The sequence below is a fragment of the Petaurus breviceps genome, unplaced genomic scaffold (assembly GCF_028583685.1).
Source record: "Petaurus breviceps papuanus isolate PSGF00001 unplaced genomic scaffold, PetGlider_PUasm1.0 140, whole genome shotgun sequence".
Taxonomy (NCBI): domain Eukaryota; kingdom Metazoa; phylum Chordata; class Mammalia; order Diprotodontia; family Petauridae; genus Petaurus; species Petaurus breviceps.
The window spans coordinates 47,781,540-47,804,097 of record NW_027185698.1 but is presented as its reverse complement, the minus strand read 5'-3'; the positions used below and the strand labels follow the sequence as shown (position 1 = coordinate 47,804,097).

Genomic DNA, 22,558 nt, shown 5'->3' with positions numbered 1-22,558 from the left:
CATGCCTTTTTGAAAAAAATTGATGCTTTCTGTTTTTACACAATAGCATTTCTCCATAAACACTCCTCACCCTAAAATCTACATCATAATAAAGAAAAGCAGATAATCACAACCAGATGTAAATGATTACATCTGACAGTGTATATGACAATGTATACACATGACCTTCCTGTGGTGTATCACATGTCTGCTGAAAGAGTACAAGAAGGGAAGGAGGGAGGGAAAGAAAAAAGAAGAGAGGGAGGAAAGAGGGAGGGGGAAGGAGGAAAGGAAGGAAGGAAAGAAAGAAGGGATGGAAGAAAGGAGGGAGGGAGGAAGGAATGGAGGGAGGGAAGGGGGAAGAAGGAAGGAAGGAAGGAAGGAAGGAAAGAAGGAAGGAGCTTTACAAATATCACATCTGATCCTACAACAACGCTGGGAGGCTGCTGGCATTGTTACCCCCATTTTGCTTCCATGACTCAGGAAGACAGAGGCTGATGGCTTTGCACAATTCTGCCTTACTTAAATCCAATTCATGTGCGAGTCATCAGATGCCCACGTTGTCACTGGTCCTCTTTGAAAACAAAGGATGAACAACAAAAGCTGAGGAAAGGAAGGCAGATTAAGTGACTGGTCCAGGTATAAGTGAGGCCTGATCTGAACTTAGATCCCTCTGACTGCAGACTAGTGCTCTGTCCTTTGCTCCACCTGACTATCTCTAAAATGTTCTTCACCCTTTGTTCCCTGGGACCTAGATTAGACATTAGGGTTAATTAGAGCTGACTAACTTGTAGCGACGTTTTCATTTCCATTTTCTAGTCATTAAGTACACTCCTCACCAGGACCTTGAGACATATCACATGACTGGTCCAGATGTGGTGGGGCTCTCATGTAACTGCTGCTAGAGGAGGTCACATAAAGCCCGATTTAGAAAATGGATGCTAGGAATGCAAGCCACTTACGAAAAGGTCACACTGTTTGTCTTTCCAGCAAAAGAACAAAAAGTCTAATTTTTCTGTAATTATTAGAAAATAACCTTAAAATCTTCACCAAACAGCACATTCACAAGGAGCCTGGGCTCTCATTACAAAGACTTTGTACTAGGAAGAAAAAAAAAACTTTTCTTTTGCTCCTGAAAGAAAATGGCTAGATTTTTTTCCCCTTTGGAAATTTAAACATTTTTATTTATGTCTTTTGTTTTTCCATCACTTTCATTTCTCAATATATTTCTCAGGCAGAGAGAGTCATTTCTTGTAACAAAGAATAAAAAAGAATGAGAAAACTAAAAGTAATTTAGCAATATTAACCAACACACCAACCCAGCCCAGCCCAAACACTCCACACTTTCTGTCTCTAGCCTTTGCAATGAAGGGGATGGGGTGGGGGAGGTGCAGAGAAATTCTGTTTCCCTAACTCATCCCACACCCTGCTGCTTTAATCATCTTGGAACTTGGCTCCTATCATGTCCTCTGACTAAGGGACATATTAAAACCCATATCATCTTTTAGAAAATGATAAGGCACTCACATCTCTAAAGCATTTCATTTACAAAGCATTTTTCCTCACAACCTTGTGGGATCATTAATGCAGGGGTATAATTTATAATTCTCACTTTTATGGCTAACGATACAGAACTTGCCTAGTTATAGGGCTAGTAAAATTCATGGCTGGAACTGAAACCGAGGTCCTGTGACCTTTCCCAATGCACCATTTCTGCCTGAGATCTCAACTCTCATGCCTGCCATAGGCATTCCCATCTGTCATTTATTACTTCATACCTTACTTATTAACACAACTTGCAACACTCCAAGCAAATCTATGTTCTTAATGCCTTCCATACAGATCTTTAACCTCTGGGGCTGGTCCTCTCTTTGTCCATCATGTTCTTTTGGATTTTAATGACAGTTAATTCTTCCTTTCAAGACCCACCTCCCTCCAAGAAGCTCTGAGATCCTCAGATTCTCCCATTCTAACACTGGCTTTGCCATTGACTAGTAGGATAAACTCAGGCAGGGTAATTTGCCTGTTTCTCAGTTTCGTCACTAACAGAGTTAGCAGTGGCTCTGTATCCCCCAGAGGTTTGCCATGAAAGATGAAATGAACTGAAAAATGTTGAAAGCACTTTGTAAGCGACTGTACTAGGATAACACAATGTGATTAAATACACGATTGCCATGCTCTGACAGTAATATGTACCTTTGGTCCAGCAGCAGAAATGATCATGTGGCCTGGAGACTGGATCCACGGCTCTCCATCAACTTGTACTGGGATTGGCTTGAGGAGGGTGACCCGGAAATAGGAACCTTGGGCAATTCGGATCCCTGAGCGCAATCCCCCCTGCACTTGGCCCTGTGAGGATGAAGGGACCTATTCAGTGCTCCCAACCCTTACAGGCCAAAGGCAAAACTCTAAATAATTTACATAGTCAGAACAGGAAACAGCCATAGAGATCTACAAGACCTACAAGGACCTGACCTGGGAGGACCTCCTCACTCCTCATTGCCCCTCCACATCCTACCCATCCCTCAGGACTCAGCTCATGTCCAAGTCCCCTAAGATGGCTGTGAATGGGATGAGGGGACATTCCGCAGAGAGAGAGAACAGAAAAAGCGGAGGTGGCACTGGTCTCGTCACGTACAGTGACAATGGAGAGGAGTCTGGTCTGGATGGGAAGAAAAGTGGACAAGGCAGGAGAGATGGAGTAGATCATTAAGGGCCCTGAATCTCAGGGTGATGAACTGGAATTTTATCCCATAACCAATGAAGAGCCACAGGTGGTTTGGAGATTAGAGATCCTTACTGAACTCACCAGCTGCCATGTCAGTGGATCTAGTCTTGTTTCTCAAGATAGCCCTCTCCCTTTCCCCAGGAACATTTCATTTCCTTTCCCTTTCCCCCAATCTCCGAACCCTGGAGAAACCAACTGTCACAGCAACACAAAACTCCCAACAATAGAGAGGAAGTAAATACTGTTTCTCAGAGGACTTACCATATGAACGACACCCGTCACCCCAACCACCTCCAGCAGTCCATCATCAATCCTTGGCTTCTCAAACCGAGCATCGTTGTCGGACCCCCAGAGGTCAGCTCCAGAGCCCCAGCTGCACCAACAAAATCAAGAACAATGGAAGTGAGGAAGATCTGGGACCATGCTTTACGAGATGGGGTGTGGCTATTTTGGAAGAAGGCTTCTTTTCAAATATTCCACAATCACAATGACCCGCCCCTCATGAGCCTCCTCTTTCAGGATTGAGGAACCAACGTCCTCTGAGGACCAGTGTGGATTTCCTTCCTCCATGAAGCCTTCCCTGATCTCCCCAGTTGGAAATGTGACCATCCCCATCATCTCTGCCAGCACAGGATTTTTCAGGCTGCTTGGCATTTTCTGGGCATTTCATCATATTCTGACTTGTATTAGGCTTATTTGTGTACATGGTTCACCCCCCTCTCTAAAGGAGGGCAGCAAGCGTGTGGTTGTTTCCCAGTCTTGGATTGTTGGTGCCCAGAACACAGCAGGTCCCTGGTGAACGTTGACTAAATTTCCTTAAACACCCCCCCCCCCCCCCCCCCCCCCGTGTGGGGCCTGCTGAGCATCGATTACCTGGGAATGTTGATAAAGATCAGGCCCTCGATATTTGGCAATTCCACATCGTGCTGGTCCACTTGGAGTCGGATGTCCTTGTGGAGGTTCCTGGTGTGACTGATCTTCTGCAACCCAACTTTGACATATACCCCTTTGTTGTGGAATCTAAAGACAAAAAAATATTCTTACTTTCACTAGTATCTCCAGCCCTGCCCTCGTTACTAATGACTTAAGTCAAAAGTGAGGGCTGTCTGGGCTGCCTTATACTACCTGGTTATATGGGAGCCTCTTTTAAGGGGAAAGGGAAAGGGGAGGAGGAGGCAAGAAGTATTTATTAAATACCTGTTATGAGCTAGGCACTGCACAAAGGGCTTTACAAATATTATCTCATTTGATTCTCACAAAAATCCTAAGTGCAATTATTATAAAAATTTTATAGATGAGGAAACCAAGGTAGACAAGAGGCTATGTGACTTGTCCAGGGTCATACAAGAATCTGAGACGAGTCCCTTGTCAGGCCTTAGGATTCTCATCTGAAAAATCAGGGGGCTGAAATCAGTGATTTTTAAGGCCCCTCCCAGCTCTAAATCTATAATCCCAAGATCCTAGGGTGGCCAAGCCCAGTATAAATTTCATCTTGCCCTCGGTCATTTGCTTTGGACAATGGCCTTTAGAAAGTCGGTAACAACTACCTGCTAGTAAATTTGCCTGGCTCCTCTTCTCTTGCATGGTGGAAGTCCAAACTCAATTCTGCATCGATTCCAATTCCACAATAATTGTTCATCTGTACGATCTGGGGGGGAGGAGGAAGCAAAGTCAAAATGGAAATGTCACCATGAGGAGCAGAAGTCTCTGTTGTTTTTGCTGCTTTCACGCTACTCTTTCCTTATTGCCGGGACATAAAAAAAATGCCACAAAAGGAAGGTAGCTGATTTCAGGTCCTTTGGGTGCAGCTGATGCTAAGGCCTGGAGGCCTCACTCCTCAATGCAAAGGGAACAGATTAACTGCCCTCCCCAACCTGCCTATGCCCAGTCCATCAGGCCTGGGCTGCTGTAGCATCCTTGGACCTGGCCTCCCTGCCTCTACCCTTCTCCCCACCCTCCAATCCGACTCATCCATCCCATACAACACTTCGAGTCAGTCCCTCCCATAGCACTTCTCCTTGCTTGAGCAACCTGGAACAATGAAGAGAGAGCTGGGACCTGGGTACATACGCATCATCTGTGTGATCCTGACCGAGTTAATTTACTTCTCTGAACATGGGGTTTCCCAATTCAATTTTAAAACACTGATTATACTTTTACTATGTCTCAGGCACTGTGGTGAGGATGGTGAGAAATATGTGTACACAAGTAAATAAGAAACTATATACAAAGTAATTACAAGAAAGAATGCTACTAATTGGAAAAAAGAAGTTTATAAAATCAGGAAGGGCCTCATATAGTTGGTGGCACCTTAGCTGGGCTCTGAAGGAAGTCAGAGAGGCACACGTAAGGAGGGAGTTTCCATGGCATGGCACATCCAGGGGACAACTTAGCACCAAAAGCAGGAAACTAAAGCATCAAAACAGAAAATGGAATTTTGTGTGTACTGGGAATAGCTAGCAGGCCAATCTGCCTAGACCAGAGAATGTATGAGAAGGACTCACGGGAAATAAGACTGAGAATTTTGGTGGGAGCCACACAATGTGAAGGGCTTTAAATAACCAGGCTGAAGACTTTGTATTCTATCCTAGCAAACAAAAGGAAGATTTCTGAGTAATAGAATGATGGGGCAGGGTTATGCTTTTGGAATATCCATTAGTCAGCCGTGGGAGGATGGATTGGAGACCAACATTGCAAAAGTCCAAGCAACAGATGACTAGGGTAGAGGCCTTGCTTGCAAAGAGAAAGGGAGGGACATGAAAGCTGTTCTAGTGGTAAGGCTCACCAACGGCTTTGCTATGGGCACTAAGGGAGAAGGAAGAGTCAAGAAGACAAACCTAGATAACTGGAAGGATGGTGGTACCCTCAGGAGAAATGGGCAAGTCTGGAGGAGGGATGAGTTTGGTAGGGGAAACATACTGAGTTCTATTGGGAACATGATGAGTTTGAGATTGGTGAAGGCCATGCAGGAGGAGATGTCTCCCCGATGAAATGTCCTTCACTGGTAGAATGGGAAGAGTAATGCTCTCTCACAGGGTTGTCGTGAGTGATGCATTTTGCAAATGATAAAGCTTTTATTCTGGGGGGAGGCAGGTAGGGAAAGGATAATACTATATAGTTGGAAAAGGGGAGAAAGTATAAATATAATGCCTATTATGTGCCCGACACTGTGCTAAACGCTTAAGATAAATAAAAAAAAACAAAACAAAACATGACGTAATCTAGTGCTTGATAAACTCAAAGACTCCAGTTTCTGGGACAACAATCATTATTTGACAAAAACTATTGGGGAAACTGGAAAACACTGGCAGAAACTAGGTACAGACCAACATGTTTTATCATATACCAAGAAAAACAACATCATACATGGCCTCAAACTGGGCTCGAACCTGGGCTCCAGCATTTACTGGCTGTGGGACCCCAGGCAAGTCATGACTTCACTTTTCTGGTTTTCTTTTTCTTTGTTTGCAAAATGAGTGAACTTTGAGGTTCCCAGATTTCTGGTCCTGTGATTTTTCAACAGTATCCAAACAGATGGCACAAGTGGGTTTTCTAAGATGCTTCTTGCTCAGGGGTTGGTACATAGCTTGTTTTCAGTAAGGAAATATAATACCTCACCATGTTTTAATAGACAGGGATGTGAGAAAAAAGCTAATGATCTGAATCCTGATTATTTATTACATGTAGACTCTGGGCAAATCCCTTAAGGCTGGGGGTGGGAGTGTAGGGCCTTAATTTCTTCATCTATAAAATAAAGCTGTTGGACTAGATAATCTCTAAGTTTCCCTCTCAATTCTGTCTAACATCTTATATCCTGGTATTTTTCCCTACTACGTCATTCTATGATCTAGGGTCCTGTCCAGTCCCTTATCCAGAATCTTGATGGGTAAATTACTATTCCATTATTTCAGATAATGAAAAAGATTACCTTTGGGGGCTCTGGATCAACCACCCCATTTTCAGTGTTCTCGACAACATCCTGAGCATCCAGAAGGATTGTCCATCGGTCCATGAGGACGTCATCAGCTTCATCCACAGACACCAGTATGGAGAATGGGTCCTCCCCACTGTAGCCCGCTCCCCAGCGCAGTACTCTGCCCAAATCATTACCTGGGAAAATAAGGAGGCATAGTCACTCATACTTCCTTAAAACACCCAAAGGAAATAACCATTACCTTCCAAATCATAAACGAGTCTCAAAAGCTAGGGACTACAATAAGATAACCTGAGGTACTGCCCTTACCTCCAAAATCTCCCTCCCCATCTACTCTATTCTCTAGTTAAACCAAAGGACTCATCAGGCTCTCCAACTATAGTTGCAACCACACTGGCATCCCCAGGACGGCTACTAGCAAAGGTTCTTAGATCTGCTTTACTAGGAAAGATAGCTGTTCAAGGAGTCAACAATCTTTTTAAATTATATTCACTAGTTCAGGGGAAAAGTCAGCACCCTGAACTTCAGAGAAAATACCGAAAAAATACAAGCAGAGAAATAAAGACCAACAGACAGGGCCCTGATTGCCTGAATCAAAGCAATATTGCTACACACTTTACATACATCCCTGGATCAAGAGAACCTTTACTTCTGAGCAGTTGAGGAGCTCTGAATATAGGGCCACCCAGAATCTCGACAAGGGAATCACAAGATCCTTTTCATAAGCGAGCCCCCAAAGCAAAATACCAACTCAAAATATATATATATACTTCTCAGAGCCAGGAGGCATCACAACCCTACTAACTCAGTGCCTAATCAGAAATTTGCAAAAGGTGTGAAAAGCCTTCCTACAGGCAAGCCTTCCTACAGGCAAGCCTCCCCTCAGCAAGTTTCCCTTAATGGGCTCCACCTGAGGCCTATTAATGGGAGGGGAATATCTTACATCCCTTTAACATTACACCAACATATTCAACATAGTTTCCCTTATCTTTGCTCAAGCCCTCCCCTATCCCTGGAATCACTCCCAGTTCCCCATTTCTGTCCACATAATTCCTAGTTACACTTCATCTTATTTTTTTGAATTCAATTTTATTTTATTTTCAGTTCTTAATTCTCTCCCTCCCTTCTCTCATCTATTGAGAAGAAAAATAAAACCTGTTCAAACATATATAGTTACATAAATTCCCTCATTAGCCATGTCAAAAAAAATAAAGAAAAAAAAGAGGAGGCAATGTTTCAGTCTGCACCCTAGGCCCATCAGCTCTCTGTCTGATAGTAGGTATCATCAGGAGTACTTTGTACTTGTAGTTGGTTATGTTGGTTATACTCCCAAGTCTTTCAAAGTTGATTATCTTCACAATATTGCCATTATTTACTATACAAACAGCTCTCTTGGTTCTTCTTACTCTACTTTGTATCAGTTCATACAAGTCTTCTCAGGTTTTTCTGAAACCATCTTGAGATATACTTCAAATGAGAACTAGGTTGGTAGAGAGGTGAGGGACTGAACGCTGGGAAGTCTGAATTTGAGTCCCCACCTTGCTGTGTGACTTGATAGAAATCTAACTTCCCTCGACCTCTAGTTTCCTCCTCTGTAAACTAAAAGGGTTGGACTACATGGACTCTAAGGTCCCTTCTGGCTCTAAGAGCTGGTTATTTCGTCAGAGCAGCTTTCCAGCTGTATGTATTCTCTTCATCAGCAGAAATCTTCTTTCACCTTATGCCTCTCTTGTGTACCTAGCATATGTCTCTACTCCTCCCCCTTTTCCTACTGGACCGTGAAGACTCCTTGATGAACTGGAACTTATCCTTCTATCTCCATCAGCTTAGTCTAGGATTGTGCCTGCAAAGAACAGACACCCACAAATGTTTGCTGAACAAATGAACAGGAACTGGAAAATGCATCTCCCCCTAATCTGGCTGTTAATGTCTTTTTTGCTGTTATTCAGTCATTTAAGTCATGTCCAACTCTTCCTAACCCCATTTGAGGTTTTCTTGGCAGAGATACTGGAGTGGATTGCCACTTCCTTCTTCAGCTTTATTTTACAGATGAGGAAACTGAGGCAAAAGAGGTTAATTGTTAATTAATTAGAGGTTACCAAAAGAGGTTAATTAAGTGATTTGCCCAGGGTCACACAGCTAATAAGTGTCTGAGGACAGATTTGAACTCAGGAAGATGAGGCTTCCTGACTCCAGGTCTGACACACTATCATTTGTGCCACCTGGCTGCCCTGTTAATACCTAGAATTCTCGTACAGCAGCAACTTCATTCTATTGGCCCTAGGCCATGATAGGGACAGGGTAGATACTGGACCTGTGATTTCATGGGTATTGGGTACTCCCAGATGAGGACACTCCTTCTGCCTAACAGCTTAAGTGACTTTCCTATCTTTATTCAATACACCATGCTACCTCTTACTAAGGCTTTCATGCCTTTTCTTTTTTTTTTTGGGGGGGGGAGTAGGCAATTGGGGTTAAGTGACTTGCCCAGGGTTACACTGCCAGTTAGTGTCAGGTGTCTGCAGTTGGATTTGAACTCAGGTCCTCCTGACTCTTAAAATACAAATATTTCTGCAGAGGAAAGGCATAGACATAATTTAAGCTCTTCTCAGTTCCTCACACCTCTCTACCTCAGTGTCAATGAGCCTCCATTCCCTCTTGAGAGCAGGTTTGATGGGAAGAGTTCAGAGAGAATAATTGCTCCCGAGGAGCTGGGAAGTGCTGTCCTTGTCACAGAGCTGAATCCCTAGCATGCTCTAAATCCCCACCCAAATGTGACCCCCACAGAAGTCCTTTCCTAATCACCAGCACATCTTCTGAGGGTTCCAGCTCTCTGTCTTTTGAATAAGACAACTTAAGGTCATATTCTGATTGGAGGTATATGGAGAGTACTTTGTAAACTTTAAAGTACTAAAAGCATGTTATTTTTCTTTCAATTGCTAGTTCTCATTTTCACTGTCTATGAGCCATCAATCAGTGAGGCAGCAGAAAGAATTCTGGACTTTCCAACATTCAGGAGAGCTGGGTTTGAATCTAAGCTATAAACTCAATTATTTATTTCCCCTTCTCTGGGCCTCAAATTTCCCACCTATAAGATGAGGAAAAGACAACTTCTATTCCCTACCTCATGGGGCTGTTGTGCACAAAGCATTTTAGAAACCTTGAGCAGCTTCAGAAACCGCGAGTAATGTGAATATTTTGACATAGGCTGTCTCCACAGTGCCCCTGTCTGAGGCTGATCACCATGAAATGACTGTCTCCCTCTCCCCCAGGGTGTTACACCTTCCCCTTCTTAACTCCTCACATCCAGGGTCTGAACATGCTCACCTGTGCCCAGAGGTAGGATGGCCACAGAAGGCTCTGGGCATGCCAGTTTGTGCCGGATCTCTTCCAGGGCTCCCAGCACCCAGCCTACCGTGCCATCTCCACCACACACCAGGACCCGGAAGCAGGGTACTTGGGAGAACATGTGAAACCTTATTAGAGAAAGAAAAAAAAGCATCTCACTTACTCTGGGGCTCTAAGGAAGCATCAAACTCATTCCTAACAAAATCTCACTTCTAAATCACCAACATGAGCAGAAATTTCTTCATTCAAACACAGATCCAGTGACACCTTTTAATTACCTAGAGAGATTTATATTAAAAAACCAAGGAAATGGCCTTGTATGATGTATGATGCCTGGGGGAAAATTCTGCATTCTAGATAAGAGCATGGTCTAGACAAAAGAGGTGGTTAGGAATTAGAGAGCCTGAATTTAGGATGTGGATGTTACCAAGTGAACCAGTGACCTGTCCTGGCACCAGAGCATCTTAGTGCTAGAAAGGACCAAACAGGTTCATCTAGTCACTTCCCTTCTGAGCCTTCTTTTCTTCATAATAGCTAACAACAATAATAACTAGTATTTTACAGATGAGGAAACTGAGGCAAAAAAAAGTTTAAGTGCCTTGCCCAGGGTTACACTGCTCTCAAGTGTCAGAGGATATGAACTCGGGAGTTTTACTGATAAAAATTCAGCATTTGTGTAAAAGGGGGATGGATGATGATAAACCCTGCCCCTGCCTGAGATCTGGTGAAATGTTTGATAGAAGAACACCCTGGAAGGCTAAGGGTGCCATGACAATGGGAGGAACTATTCGGATCACAGCTCAGACACCTACTCTTCAGAGGGACCCGCCGCAGTCTCAATAAGAAAAAACCCAGAAGGATAGAGCAGGAAGTCTTCTGTTTTGTTCAAGAGGCTTTTGTTTTGTTTTGTTTGTTCAGTTCTTTGGGGCCCAGGAGACAAGATCACGTGACCCTGGCCTCTCTGGGCAGAAATCCGAATACTTTATGCTGTCCTTAAAAGTTCAATCCTTGAATGATAAACAAGAGCCTTCTATTCTCTTAAGTTGGCAGGAAGAACTTGTCAAAGAATTACTGACCCAAAAAAACCCCTTAAGTGTGTTTACAGCTTTCTTCTTCTCTTTTCTGGCTTGTTCCCTCTGCTGCCCATTAGGGCCTCTGAGACAACACCTGATGCAGGAAGCTCCTAGCCCAGGGGCTAGTCAGGCCTGTGATGGGGGTGTCCAAAGTACAGAGCTGGCTACCTGCTGAGGCCAAGAGCACAGGGCTGAGTCCAGCCGACACGGACTATAGGATTAGGAGTCCACTGACCTGGGTTTGAACATCCTGGCTCAGCCACTTACTAGATGCACAAACAGAGGCAAATAACTTTCTTCTCTGGGTCTGAGCCAGGAGGTTGGACTTGATGATCTGAAAAGTCCCTTCCAGCACTAAGTACATGGCTAATCTAAACAGCTTGTGTCACTTTCCAGTAGCTCTCCAGTATCAGGGTCTAGCTTAGCACAAACAATTCTCATTCCTGGAGACATAGATTAAAGACCTTTGTCATGTAAAGCATCCTCTCTCCCCATCCCCATGCCCCCATCACTCTAGGATAGTAACATCAGACCTATGAGAAGGAATCACTCACTCACTCTTGGCCCTTCTCAGTACTCACCAACCCCAGACAGCCAAAGGGAAATTACTGGGCAGTGGGGCAGGCCCTCCTGCCATCTTAGAGCTTCCAAGTCTGTTTCCCTCACAAGACTTGGATCCAGATGTATCCAATATCAATGAGTCATGTATATCCCACAAAGAACAGCTCTTTTCATTAGCCTAATGTCTTAGCATGTATGTTTACTATACTCATCCTTACCTGTGTCTTCCTTTGCCCTCCATACCAATACTTTGCCTTGATAAGCCCTAAACCCTTAGGAGTGAAAAACCTTATGAAAAGCTACTCATTAATAATAAGAGAAATGCATATCCAAACAACTCTGATGTTTGACATCGTACCCAGCAAATTGGCAAAGGTGACAAAAGATGGGAATGGTCCACGCTGGAGGGGTTGGGCAGAGACAGGAACTCCAATACACCATGGTGGATGAAAGCTCATGGACTGATGCTAAGAAAGTGACTACCATATTCATATCCTTTGACACAGAGGTCCTACTCTAGGGAGGTCAGAAGGCGAGAGACACTGTCCTGCTGTTGATGGAAAAGACTAGAGCTTGGTGGGAATCTCACAGATGGCATGACCAGATACAGCGAAGCCAGCAATGCTAGACAGAAGGGGTCTAAAAGCCATTCAGCATTTTTTCTATCCCAGGAATCTTAGGGAGGCGATCCAGCTCTCGGTCTAGGACTGGGTACATAACAAGGACTCAATAAATACTGGTTGAACACATGGGATAAAGGGTGTGTGTGTAGGCTCAAAAATGACTATTTGGAAAACAACGTAGTCAGCATCTATAATGTCTGAAATACCTCAAGAGTAAGGATTGAGAATAAGTTCCATGAATGAATGATAGTAATAGCTAACATTCACATAGGGCTTACTGTGCATTGTGCTAAGCACCTTACAATTAGTATTTCATTTGATCCTTACAACAGCCTTGAGATTTAGGTATGATTGTTATCCCCATTTTACAGATAAGGAAACTGAGGCAAAAAGAAGTTAGGTGACCTGTCTAGGGTCATAGTTAATAAGTATCCAAGGGCAGATATGAACTCAAGTCTACCTGACTCCAGGCTCATCCTGAACCACCTAGCTTAATTAGTTAATTAATTCATTGATGGGAAAGTATTTATAAGTGCTTACTATGCCTTTAAGAGAAAGGACCATCATTTTAAAAACTTTTTATCCCTGAAGCCTAGCCCATAGGGTCTTTACTTGTAGTAGGCACTTAACAAATACTTAATTGAATTGAATTAAATTGAGTACCCAGAGAGTAGGGCTTGAGAAATAGCTGATATTCACCTGGTGCCCTGAGGTTTGGCACCCTTACATATATCGTTTGAGACTGTCCACAATACTATGAGGTAGGTGCCATTATGCCCATTTAACAGTTGACACAACTGAGGGTCAGCAGTTAAATGAGTGGCCTATGGTTACACAGCTAGTAAGATGGTCTGATTAAATCCAGTGCCCTTTCAACTACACCACTATAATTACCATTTCTATATCCCTTTTAGGTTTGTAAAGCACTTCATAAATATCATCTCACTTGACCATTACAACAACCCTAGGAAATAGGTGCTATTATCTCATTTTACAGATGAAGAAACCGAGTCAAGTGGAGGTTAGGTGACTTACCCAGGATCACACCACTAATAAGTGTCTGAGGCTGCATTTGAACTCACCAGACCCAGTGTTCTACTGTGCTGCCCCTGAGTACCTGGAGAATCGGGACTAAATCCTCAGAGATGGTCCACTAAGGGGCACTCTTCTAAATATGGATCCTGACATTAGTTTCAATACCTTTCTACCAGCAAAGAATAACTAGCCGGCAAGTAGTTTAAATGTTAGGGGAGCAAGCCCTGAACTAGAAGTCAGGAGATCTGGGTTCAAATACCACCTAAAACTAGCTGCCTATATCACTTTGGGCAAGTCATTGTCCCTTCTCTGGACCACAATTTTCTAAGCCATAAAATGAGAGAACTGATTTAGATGATATCACTCTGTAATCCCTCCCCTACTTAACAATTGATGGATCTTCATTGATCGGTATGGCCTTTTGTACTAAAAGCTTCAATTCTGCTTACTGCCCTAATCCCAAGGGTGGGCTATGAAAAGGCCAGCTGTGCTGTGTGTTTCCTGGAGGGAAATTCAAGGTCAGAGGAATCCAAAGTGTCCTGTTTACTACTGGTCACTAATGGTTACTGCCCTCCCATCCCCACCCCAAGGCCAAGTCTGTGCCCAGAACACTTAGCTTGTTTGTCCAAGGTAGAATTTATCGGTTGCATGGGAGATGGGAGCAGGGAGAAGAAGTTCGGAGAAGTCAAGGAAATCTCTCCAGGATGCTACTTACAGCTCAATGGCAACCTACCCGGGGAAAGGGCCTCCATTGGTGAGCTCAAAGACCTGGTGAGGATTCAGCAGTTTCCTGAAGCTACAGAGCAGGTCCCGGCCTTTCAGCCCTCCACTTTTCGGGTTGACAAACACAAGGAGTGGGCAGCAGTCTGGGGGCAGCTTCGTATGCTGACAAATACAGAGAGGCCACGTTAGGAAAACAGCAACATTGTGAGCCGTGGGCAAGTAAGCTGACTTCAGCGGGGTTCCCATCCATTCCATCCACTTAACTCAATTTGTCTTTCCTGTACCAACCCCTCTGGATGATCCCCTTTTCAGATGGGAAATAGACCTGTTAGTGGCAAAAAGAGGACTGGAACCCAGGTGTTCTACCTTCAAAGTTCTTTCCACTGTCATGGCGTCCCCAAAGCCCTTGGTGAGTGGGACTCCAGGAGGCTCAGGCATGGCCCAGTGCTATTCTCCCAAGTGGTAAGAATCTGACCCTGGGGGTCGGACCAGCCCAAGGCATCAGCCCTGATCAGAGAGCTGCTCATTACCCATGGTCCTTTTCAACTCCCTTTTTTGTGTTATTTTCTCCCATGAGAATGTAAGCTCCTTGAAGGCAGGGAGAATCTCTTTTTTTGCTTAGCACACAGTGCCTGGAACACAGTAAGGTTTAATAAATAAATGCTTGTTGACCTGACTTGCTTACTCCAAATACTCATCCCCTCCCACCCAAATAATATCTATCTCAATTCAAACAATATCTCCCTACTCTGGCCCTAAACATCATCCCCCCTAGACTGGGTTACTGCTCCCCTCTTAATTCCCACTAAGGCAGCTGGTGGTGCAGTGAATAGGACACTGGGCCTGGAGTCAAATGCAGATTCAGACATTCCCTAGTTGTATGACCCTGCGTAATCCATTTAAAATGTTCAACTCAGTTTCCTCAATTGCATAAAAGGGATAATAATAGCACCTACCTTTCAGGGTTGTTGTACGGATCAAATGAGATAATATTTGTAAAAAGTGCTCAACAGAGCATGGGATGGCCTGGGTTCATTCAGAGTGAAGAAACCACTGGGCTCCATATAAACAAAGCTTTCTGTACTCCCCATGTCTCTAATGACTCCACTACACCGAAGCTGGCCAGGTCACCTTGAAGGGATTGGGAGAAAGGCTCTGCTCTCCCAGCCACCCTGTACTAGAACCTGAGGCTTGACTAACTAGATAGGTCAAGGTGAGACAGTGTTAGAGTAGACATGCAGTAGCCTAAGAGTTAGAACACCAGGGTTCTGTCTCATTCAGAAGAGCTGAAGGTGAGCAGGATGACCTTTTGTGAATCAAGTCAACTCTGTTTTCTTTTCTGAAAAATGGAGAGGATAATTCTTCCCTTTCTTCCCTCTCTCCCTCCCAGAGCTATGGTGAGGAAAGGGTTTCATAAAGTTGAAAGTGTGAGAGAAATGATTATTGTTATTAAACCTGAGATTAACCAAGATTCTAACCCCAAAGCCCAAATTACCTGGACCCACTATCTTGACTTTAATTTTTTAGAGAGGAAAATAACAGGAAAAAAAACCCTCTTATTAGAGACTTAGTCAGAAAAGCAATTTCTAGGGTGCATCATGGGCTCAGTCCACATCTAGCCCAATCTTTCCTAAACTCTTTCCTATCTGTAATCCTGAGAAATAAAAGATGTTTAGAATGGTAGCCCCCAGAGTCAGCAAGGAAAAAGTATATCATATTCATTAAATTTAGAAAGTCTAGAAAGTTTTTTTTTAACAACAGAATCTCAGCAGGAAGGGATCGATTGGACCATTTAGAACAGCCTTCAAATAGATGATGAACAAATTCTTCTTTTAGGATATCCCAACAAGTGTTAACCAATCTCTTCTCGAATACTTCCAGTGACAGGGAACTCATCATTTACTCAATCAAACCCTTTCATCCAGTCCAATTCAATTCAATAAACATTTATTAAAATGTCTGTTATATGCAAAGCAATGTGCTAGATTCTGGGGATAAAGAGCTGAAATATGACATACTGCCTCTGCCCTCAAAAGGGCTGGCAACCCAGCAGGGAAATGAGATGTTATAGAAATAGAAAAATTAGGAGATATACAATACAGGTCAGAAAATGATGAAGTACATAGGAGAGGTCAAAAAGAGAAGTCTGAGAGTCTGAAGGGCAGACGGCTGGATGGTTCTGATTGTTTGGAAGTTTTTCCTTTTTTTTTTAAAAAAAGCAGAGGTTGAAGTAGAAACTCTGCCCATCCTGCCTTCAGGAGAAAGAGCCTTCATATAAAAACAGATTTGGTTTTAATTATCACAATAATACGGAATCACAGACCCTTAGAAAGGTCAATGAAGCACAAAATTGGAAGAGAAATTTGGTGTGACCCATTCCTGAGCAGAAATCCTCTCTACAATATGCCCAGCACACATCATCCAGTGTTTAGCTAAAATCTCATCCCAAGAGACAAGGAACCCGCTATCTTCCTACACAGCTCATTTCACTTTAGGACAGCTGTGTTATAAAGTTTTCCTTAAACTAACCAAGCACAAAGCTGCTATTCTCCCCACCCCCCTAACCCCCACTGCTCCCTCATTTTCTGCATCCAAGTAAAACTAACCTGCTCTGTCATTATATATGTGAAGACACCTATCATGTCTATCAAACCCCAAATCTCCTCTTCTTCAGACTAAGAATCTCTAGTTACTTTAACCAGTTCTTATATAGCTTGGTCTTTAGTCCCCTTACAATCTTTGCCACCTTCCTATGAATGTGCTCTAATCAATTATGGGCTCAGTCCAGCATCAACTGTGATGCTGGGGAACTAGGCACAGTATTCCAGATGTGATCAGGTAAGCACAGTACAATGTGACTATTTGGTCTTTTATTTCTATTAATGCAATCTCAAATACATTGACTTTCTTGACTATTGACTCATAATCGAGTTTGCAGTCCACTAAGATCCCCAGATCTTCTTCACACAAACTGACACAGCCACATCTCCCCAAGATATTTTTTTTAAAAAATCTTAAGTTTAAAACTTGGTATTTATCTGTTTAAATTTCATCTAATTTGGTTCAGTCCATCATTCTAGCCTATCCAGATATTTTGGGATAAAGATTCTCTGTCAACCATCATAGATTTGTGTCATCTATTAATATGCTTAGTATGGTAAGTAGGCCATCCATCTATGGCTTCATCCAAGTTTATGATTAAAGCAGTGAACAGCAGAAAGAAAGACAGGTCCTCAGGGCACTCTACTACAAGCCTCAGCTCCAGGGTAACACTGATCCATGCATCAGTATATCTTATTTATATGGTATCTCCAGGGAAAAATGAGTTCTGCATGACTGAATTTTTTATTATGCTTCAAAATGACAAAAAAAAAATTGATTCTACACTTTTTTTGGGTGCAGAGCATGTCTTATTGCGCCAAAAAAAGAAAGAAAAAGCTATATTGCTAAAATGAAATATCTTTGAAAGGCATAAAAACCTATATTGGCATGCACTGAAAAGCAACACTATTTTCAGTTTGCATTCAGATTTTTATAAGCTAATTTTGTGGAGAGGAATACAACCTATATTCAGATTAATGGGAATTCAACCTTTACTTTATCATTCAGAGTCACTGTTAATAACATTCATTATTTCAAGGCTTATCTCAGGTATCATCTTCTTCAGGAACCTTTCCCTAGTTCTCCCCCCACCCCCAGCTAATTTCTATCTCCTTCCTCCAAATGACTTAAAGATGTATGTATGCACTGTATCTCCCCATCCTCAGTAGATGGTAGCGTTCCTTGATGGAGGGGATATTTTGTTTTTAAAACCTTTACTCATTCTCTCTTGCAGCATTTTTCTAAGATTTCTACATACTGAGGGACCATCTCTCTGGGTCGTCCATTTCTGCCTGTTTATGGTCTTTTTTCCAGTCTCATCCATAAATGCCTTTGGCATAATATGATTTAATTAGGTTTCTTGCCAAGTTTTCTGTAAACTTGCTTTTTTTCCCCCCTTTGTTACTCCTTTTGGAAGTGTTACTACAGACAAGCTTCCCCCAAATTCCTTCAAACAATTTTACAGAAAAGTTTTGTCGTTTAGTCATTTTTTCAATTGTATCCAACTATTTGTGACCCTTTAGGGGTTTTCCTGGCAGAGATGCTAGAATGGTTTACCCTTTCCTTCTCCAGCTCTTCTTACAGATGAGGAAATTGAGGTAAACAGGGTTAAGTGACTTGCCCAGGGTCACACAGCTAGTAAGTGTCTGAGGTCAGACTTGCACTCAGGAAGAGGAGTCTTCCTTACTCCAGGCCTGGCACTCTCTCCACTGCACCATCTAGCTGCCCCGTTAGAAACAAGTTTATATTCTGTACTGAATCTGACCTTGGCTGCCCTATCTGTCCACATGGCAACCAGATCTAGCACTTGCTGGCAGAGTAAATTCGAAGGCTTTTTTTCTTTCCTCTTTGAGGTAATCAATTAGCGTTGGTTAAAATACGTTTGAAAATGGTGATAGTCTATGATTCTTCTTTTAACTGTTTTTCACTTTTTGTTGTTAAAAGTGTCAGACTGGAATTGTCTCAACTGTTTGTCATGTCTTCTTTTTTTAAATAAATAAATTTATTTATTTTTAATTTTCGACATTCACTTTCATAAGTTTTAAATTTTCTCCGCTTCCCTTCCCTTCCCCCTCCCCAAGACAGTGTGCAATCCAATATCGCCTCTACATATGCATTCTGATTAAACATATTTTCACATTAGTCATGTTGCATAGAAGAATTAGAAGACGAACTATGAGAAAGAAAAAACAAAACAAAGATAAACTAAACAAAAAAAGAGAGCAAATAGTAAGCTTCAATCTGCATTTAGGCTCCATATTTCTTTCTGTGGATGTGAATGGCATTTTCCATCATGCCATATCTTTTTTCTTCTAATTTGGGAATGACTTTTACATTTGCAGTTAGCAATCTGACTGTACATTGCTGGTCTGGAAATGATTACAAAATCAGTAACCATTTATTGCCTCAGTATATAACCAATTTCATTTTTTGCAATATTATTTCATGTTTTACATTCTTGAAGAATATATTCACAAAAATATGTATATATACACATACATATATGTACACATACACACTCACACATACACTGCAGGCTTGGAATCAAGAAAATTCATCTTCCTGAGTTTAAATCAGGCCTCAGACACTAACTGTGCAACCCTGGGAAAATCATAGAACTCTATTTGCCTTAATTTTTCATCTGTAAAATGATCTGGAAAAAGAAATGATAATCACTCTGATATCTTTGTCAAGAAAAACCCAAAACAGGATCATGGAAAGCTGGACATAACTGAACCACAACATCAAAAGCGTGTGTGTGTGTGTGTGTGTGTGTGTGTGTGTGTGTGTGTGTAATATATAGCCTTCCAAATTTAATTAACCTCTACTTTAACATTTAGGTACTGCAATGCAAAGGTGCGTATAGGAGAAGATGGCAAAAGGTATACTGAAAACATGGTAAGAATAAAAAAAAGAGGCCAAATGCTTATATAGCTGCCTCATTCCTATGTGCATTCACACACATACATGTATGTGCACATGTGTGCGCACAAATATAACATATGTATTTAGCTATATCTATATAATACCCAACATATGTACTATATATGTATATAACATTTATCTGTATCTATACAATATTTAAGTATAAATATTATATATACATGTAAAATATATTTATACATACACACACACACAGCTGTATAAGAATTTGGTCTCTCTTATTTGCTATTCTCAAACCATGTTTTCCAACCTTTGCATTGCAATATCTAAATATAAAAGTAGATGTTAACAAAATTTGGAGGGTCTTATGAAGTTCTTCATAGAATTTCTCTACCTCTTCATATTCTGCAACAGATATGGTATATAAGCTGTTGTTATCTCCAGTGATCTTTTGGCAAATGCATACAATGAAAATTCCATAAAATTATGTTTCTTGTTGCTTTTGGACACACAATGAAAGCAATTCAACCAATTCTTTGATTTGCTTTTCCAAGGTCACCCTGTGAGCCATATTTCCATTTGGCTGACACATCCTTCAGGGTTTTTTGTTTTGCTTATAGCACGAATGTCAAAACTGCTATGATTCAATTTCCCTAGAAGTTGAGTCCAATATGTGGTCACTGAACAAGGACCTGAATTTAGAATACCAATAGTTAATTTAGAAGTTAGGGCTGTAACCACATCTCTAACTGGGATCATATGCTCTCTTTGGAAACTACAATGCCCAAAATTCTGTTTTCTTTTCACCTAGGAAGTTGTGTGGGAAGAAAGCATATGAGATGCTTCAAAGTTATAGGGAAGAATAACCAGGAAAGGAAGAAGAAACTGGAAGAGAAAGGTGGGAGAAAAAGAAATTTCAAAGGAACCTGGAGTTTTTGCCTGAGGCTATCTCCCCTTAAGAGGGCTTTGCAGAGAATGAGGCATTTACTTGCAGCAGTAGCAGCTCAGCAAGCCCACTGAAGTGTTAGCCCACTCTCAGTAGAAGCTGTGTAAAGGCCAAAGAACTAAAGGTCAAGAAAGACTGAGCAGCGTAGCTGTGTAAAGGCAATCATGGGGTGCAGCCAAAGTTTCCAGGATCAACTGTAGTAAATTGCTAAGAAGCCCAGCGCACTCCAGGAGCAGAAACAAAGCTCCCAGGCACCTCCCAGGGAGAGGTGAGATGTTCCTTTCATCCTCTTTTGGGTAGACTGAAGGATGAGTTTGGAAGTAATGAAACTGCTTGGATCCCTCTCCCATTGTGCTAAAAATACTGACAACATGGAAGTCAAGAGAAGAGTTCTTAGAGTGGTGTGATTAACATGAAGCATAATCAATCAATTAATTAATTATTAAAATTCAGGCAGGTTGCCCATTCTTCAGTACATGTGAGCACACGTGCACACACACACACACACACACACAGAGGATTTCTAATCATATGACCCATTATTTCAAAACACTTTTTTTTTTCCTGATCTAGAATATTGTGATTCAGTGAAAAGGCCAATGAAAGTAAAATCAGAAGACTTTGGATCAATCCCTGGCTCTTCTATGACCTATGTAATTTTGGTCATTACTTCATACCTCTGGGCCTCAGTTTACAGAGGAGTTACAGAGGAGGCTCTGTAAAAGGAAGTCAAATTAGATGATTGCCAAGGTCCCATCATAACTTGAGATCTAAGATATTAAGTTCACAGGGTACAGAGAACTGGAAAACGATTTCCTGATGACATATAAATACAGGATGTTATTCATTTGCACTGCCTAGTTTAAAGTCAAGGAGACTTCAAGGCTACCAATTTCCACTCCTCTGCCTTCCCTTAATGCCATGGGAGGACCTCTGGTTTTCACTGGGACATGAAACTAGACCAAAAGGCACCTGGAACTGGATGACATGGGTTTGGCCAGAGTCATAAATGGAATACCACCAGAGAATTTTGGCATCTTTTATCTTACACAGCACACTGCATAGGGCATGGAGGAGAGGGTTACTCTCGAACACACAACTACTCTAAATTAAACACGCAGTGGAACAAACAAGCTCATAACTACACGGTCAGGGAATGGCCAGGTAGTTACAACTTACCTTTTTAATCTTGGAAAAGCAGCTGACAGGAAAACAAACAAACAAACAAACAAAAAAAGAACAAAATATTGGCACATTTGATTTCTTGTTGCTGCTTAAAGTGGTATAAATTTAAAGGACTAAAGTTCATTGTGAGGTAATGTGTTGTCCTGGAATGGGAAGTAAAGAAATCTGGGTTACAGTCCTGGTTCTACTCCTTTTACTGTGTGATCTTGGGAGAGTCACATTCCCTCAGTTTCCTCTTCTGTAAAATGGAGATAAAGTTACCTTAACTACCTACTTCACAAAAAGTGACTTGTAGAAGGTAAAATGTTATAGAAACAGGAGTTAATATGTGATTTAAGGGAGGCAGGGAAAGGACAGAAACAGGGATTTCCAAGCACAACACTTAGGTTGGATAACACAGACAAACAGAAATCTTTGTAATGGCTCCTGGAAAAATGTCAGACCATGTTCAACTTTCTTCTCTCTTTTTCTATCACAAACACTAAGAAGGAATGATCGCTTTCCCCAAGACTCCCATCGTTTCTACTCCAGCAACCAGTTTCTCCTTCTTGGTGAAAATTCAGGTCCAGAGCAGTAGTTTTCCTCAATGGTTCCTCCTCCCTTTGAAGACTAAAATTATTACTATTATGACAAGTTAAGATATTATCAGCTGCTTTGCTTTGAGCAGAGAAAGCTATAGCAAAAGACTGGATAACTGAAGCCCTCCATCAGTACCAGCTAACACACTTCTGCACTAAGCTTATCATCTCTTTCCTGAATTCAACTATTTCCTCATTCTGTGCAGGAGCTCTGTGGTTTACTCTGATGACAATACCACTTCTATTTCTAGTGCCAGTGACTTTCACCCAAACGTTCTCCACCACGCTTCCTGTTCTAGTTCCTGGAAACACACACACACACACACACACACACACACACACACACACACACACACACACA

At 42.0% G+C, this 22,558-nt stretch overlaps 1 protein-coding gene across 1 annotated transcript in view; it reads right to left on the bottom strand.

Annotated features, from left to right (window-relative positions):
* The window catches only part of DGKQ (diacylglycerol kinase theta), a 103,226-nt gene that overhangs the window by 6,427 nt on the left and 74,241 nt on the right, over positions 1 to 22,558 (bottom strand). Inside the window, exons 16-22 of the mRNA XM_069071692.1 lie at positions 14,015 to 14,166; positions 9,969 to 10,117; positions 6,636 to 6,817; positions 4,255 to 4,355; positions 3,581 to 3,727; positions 2,969 to 3,080; positions 2,176 to 2,328 (exon numbers count right to left, since the gene is read on the bottom strand). Coding sequence (XP_068927793.1) covers positions 2,176 to 2,328; positions 2,969 to 3,080; positions 3,581 to 3,727; positions 4,255 to 4,355; positions 6,636 to 6,817; positions 9,969 to 10,117; positions 14,015 to 14,166 — 996 coding nt within the window. The remainder of the gene's footprint in view (positions 1 to 2,175; positions 2,329 to 2,968; positions 3,081 to 3,580; positions 3,728 to 4,254; positions 4,356 to 6,635; positions 6,818 to 9,968; positions 10,118 to 14,014; positions 14,167 to 22,558) is intronic.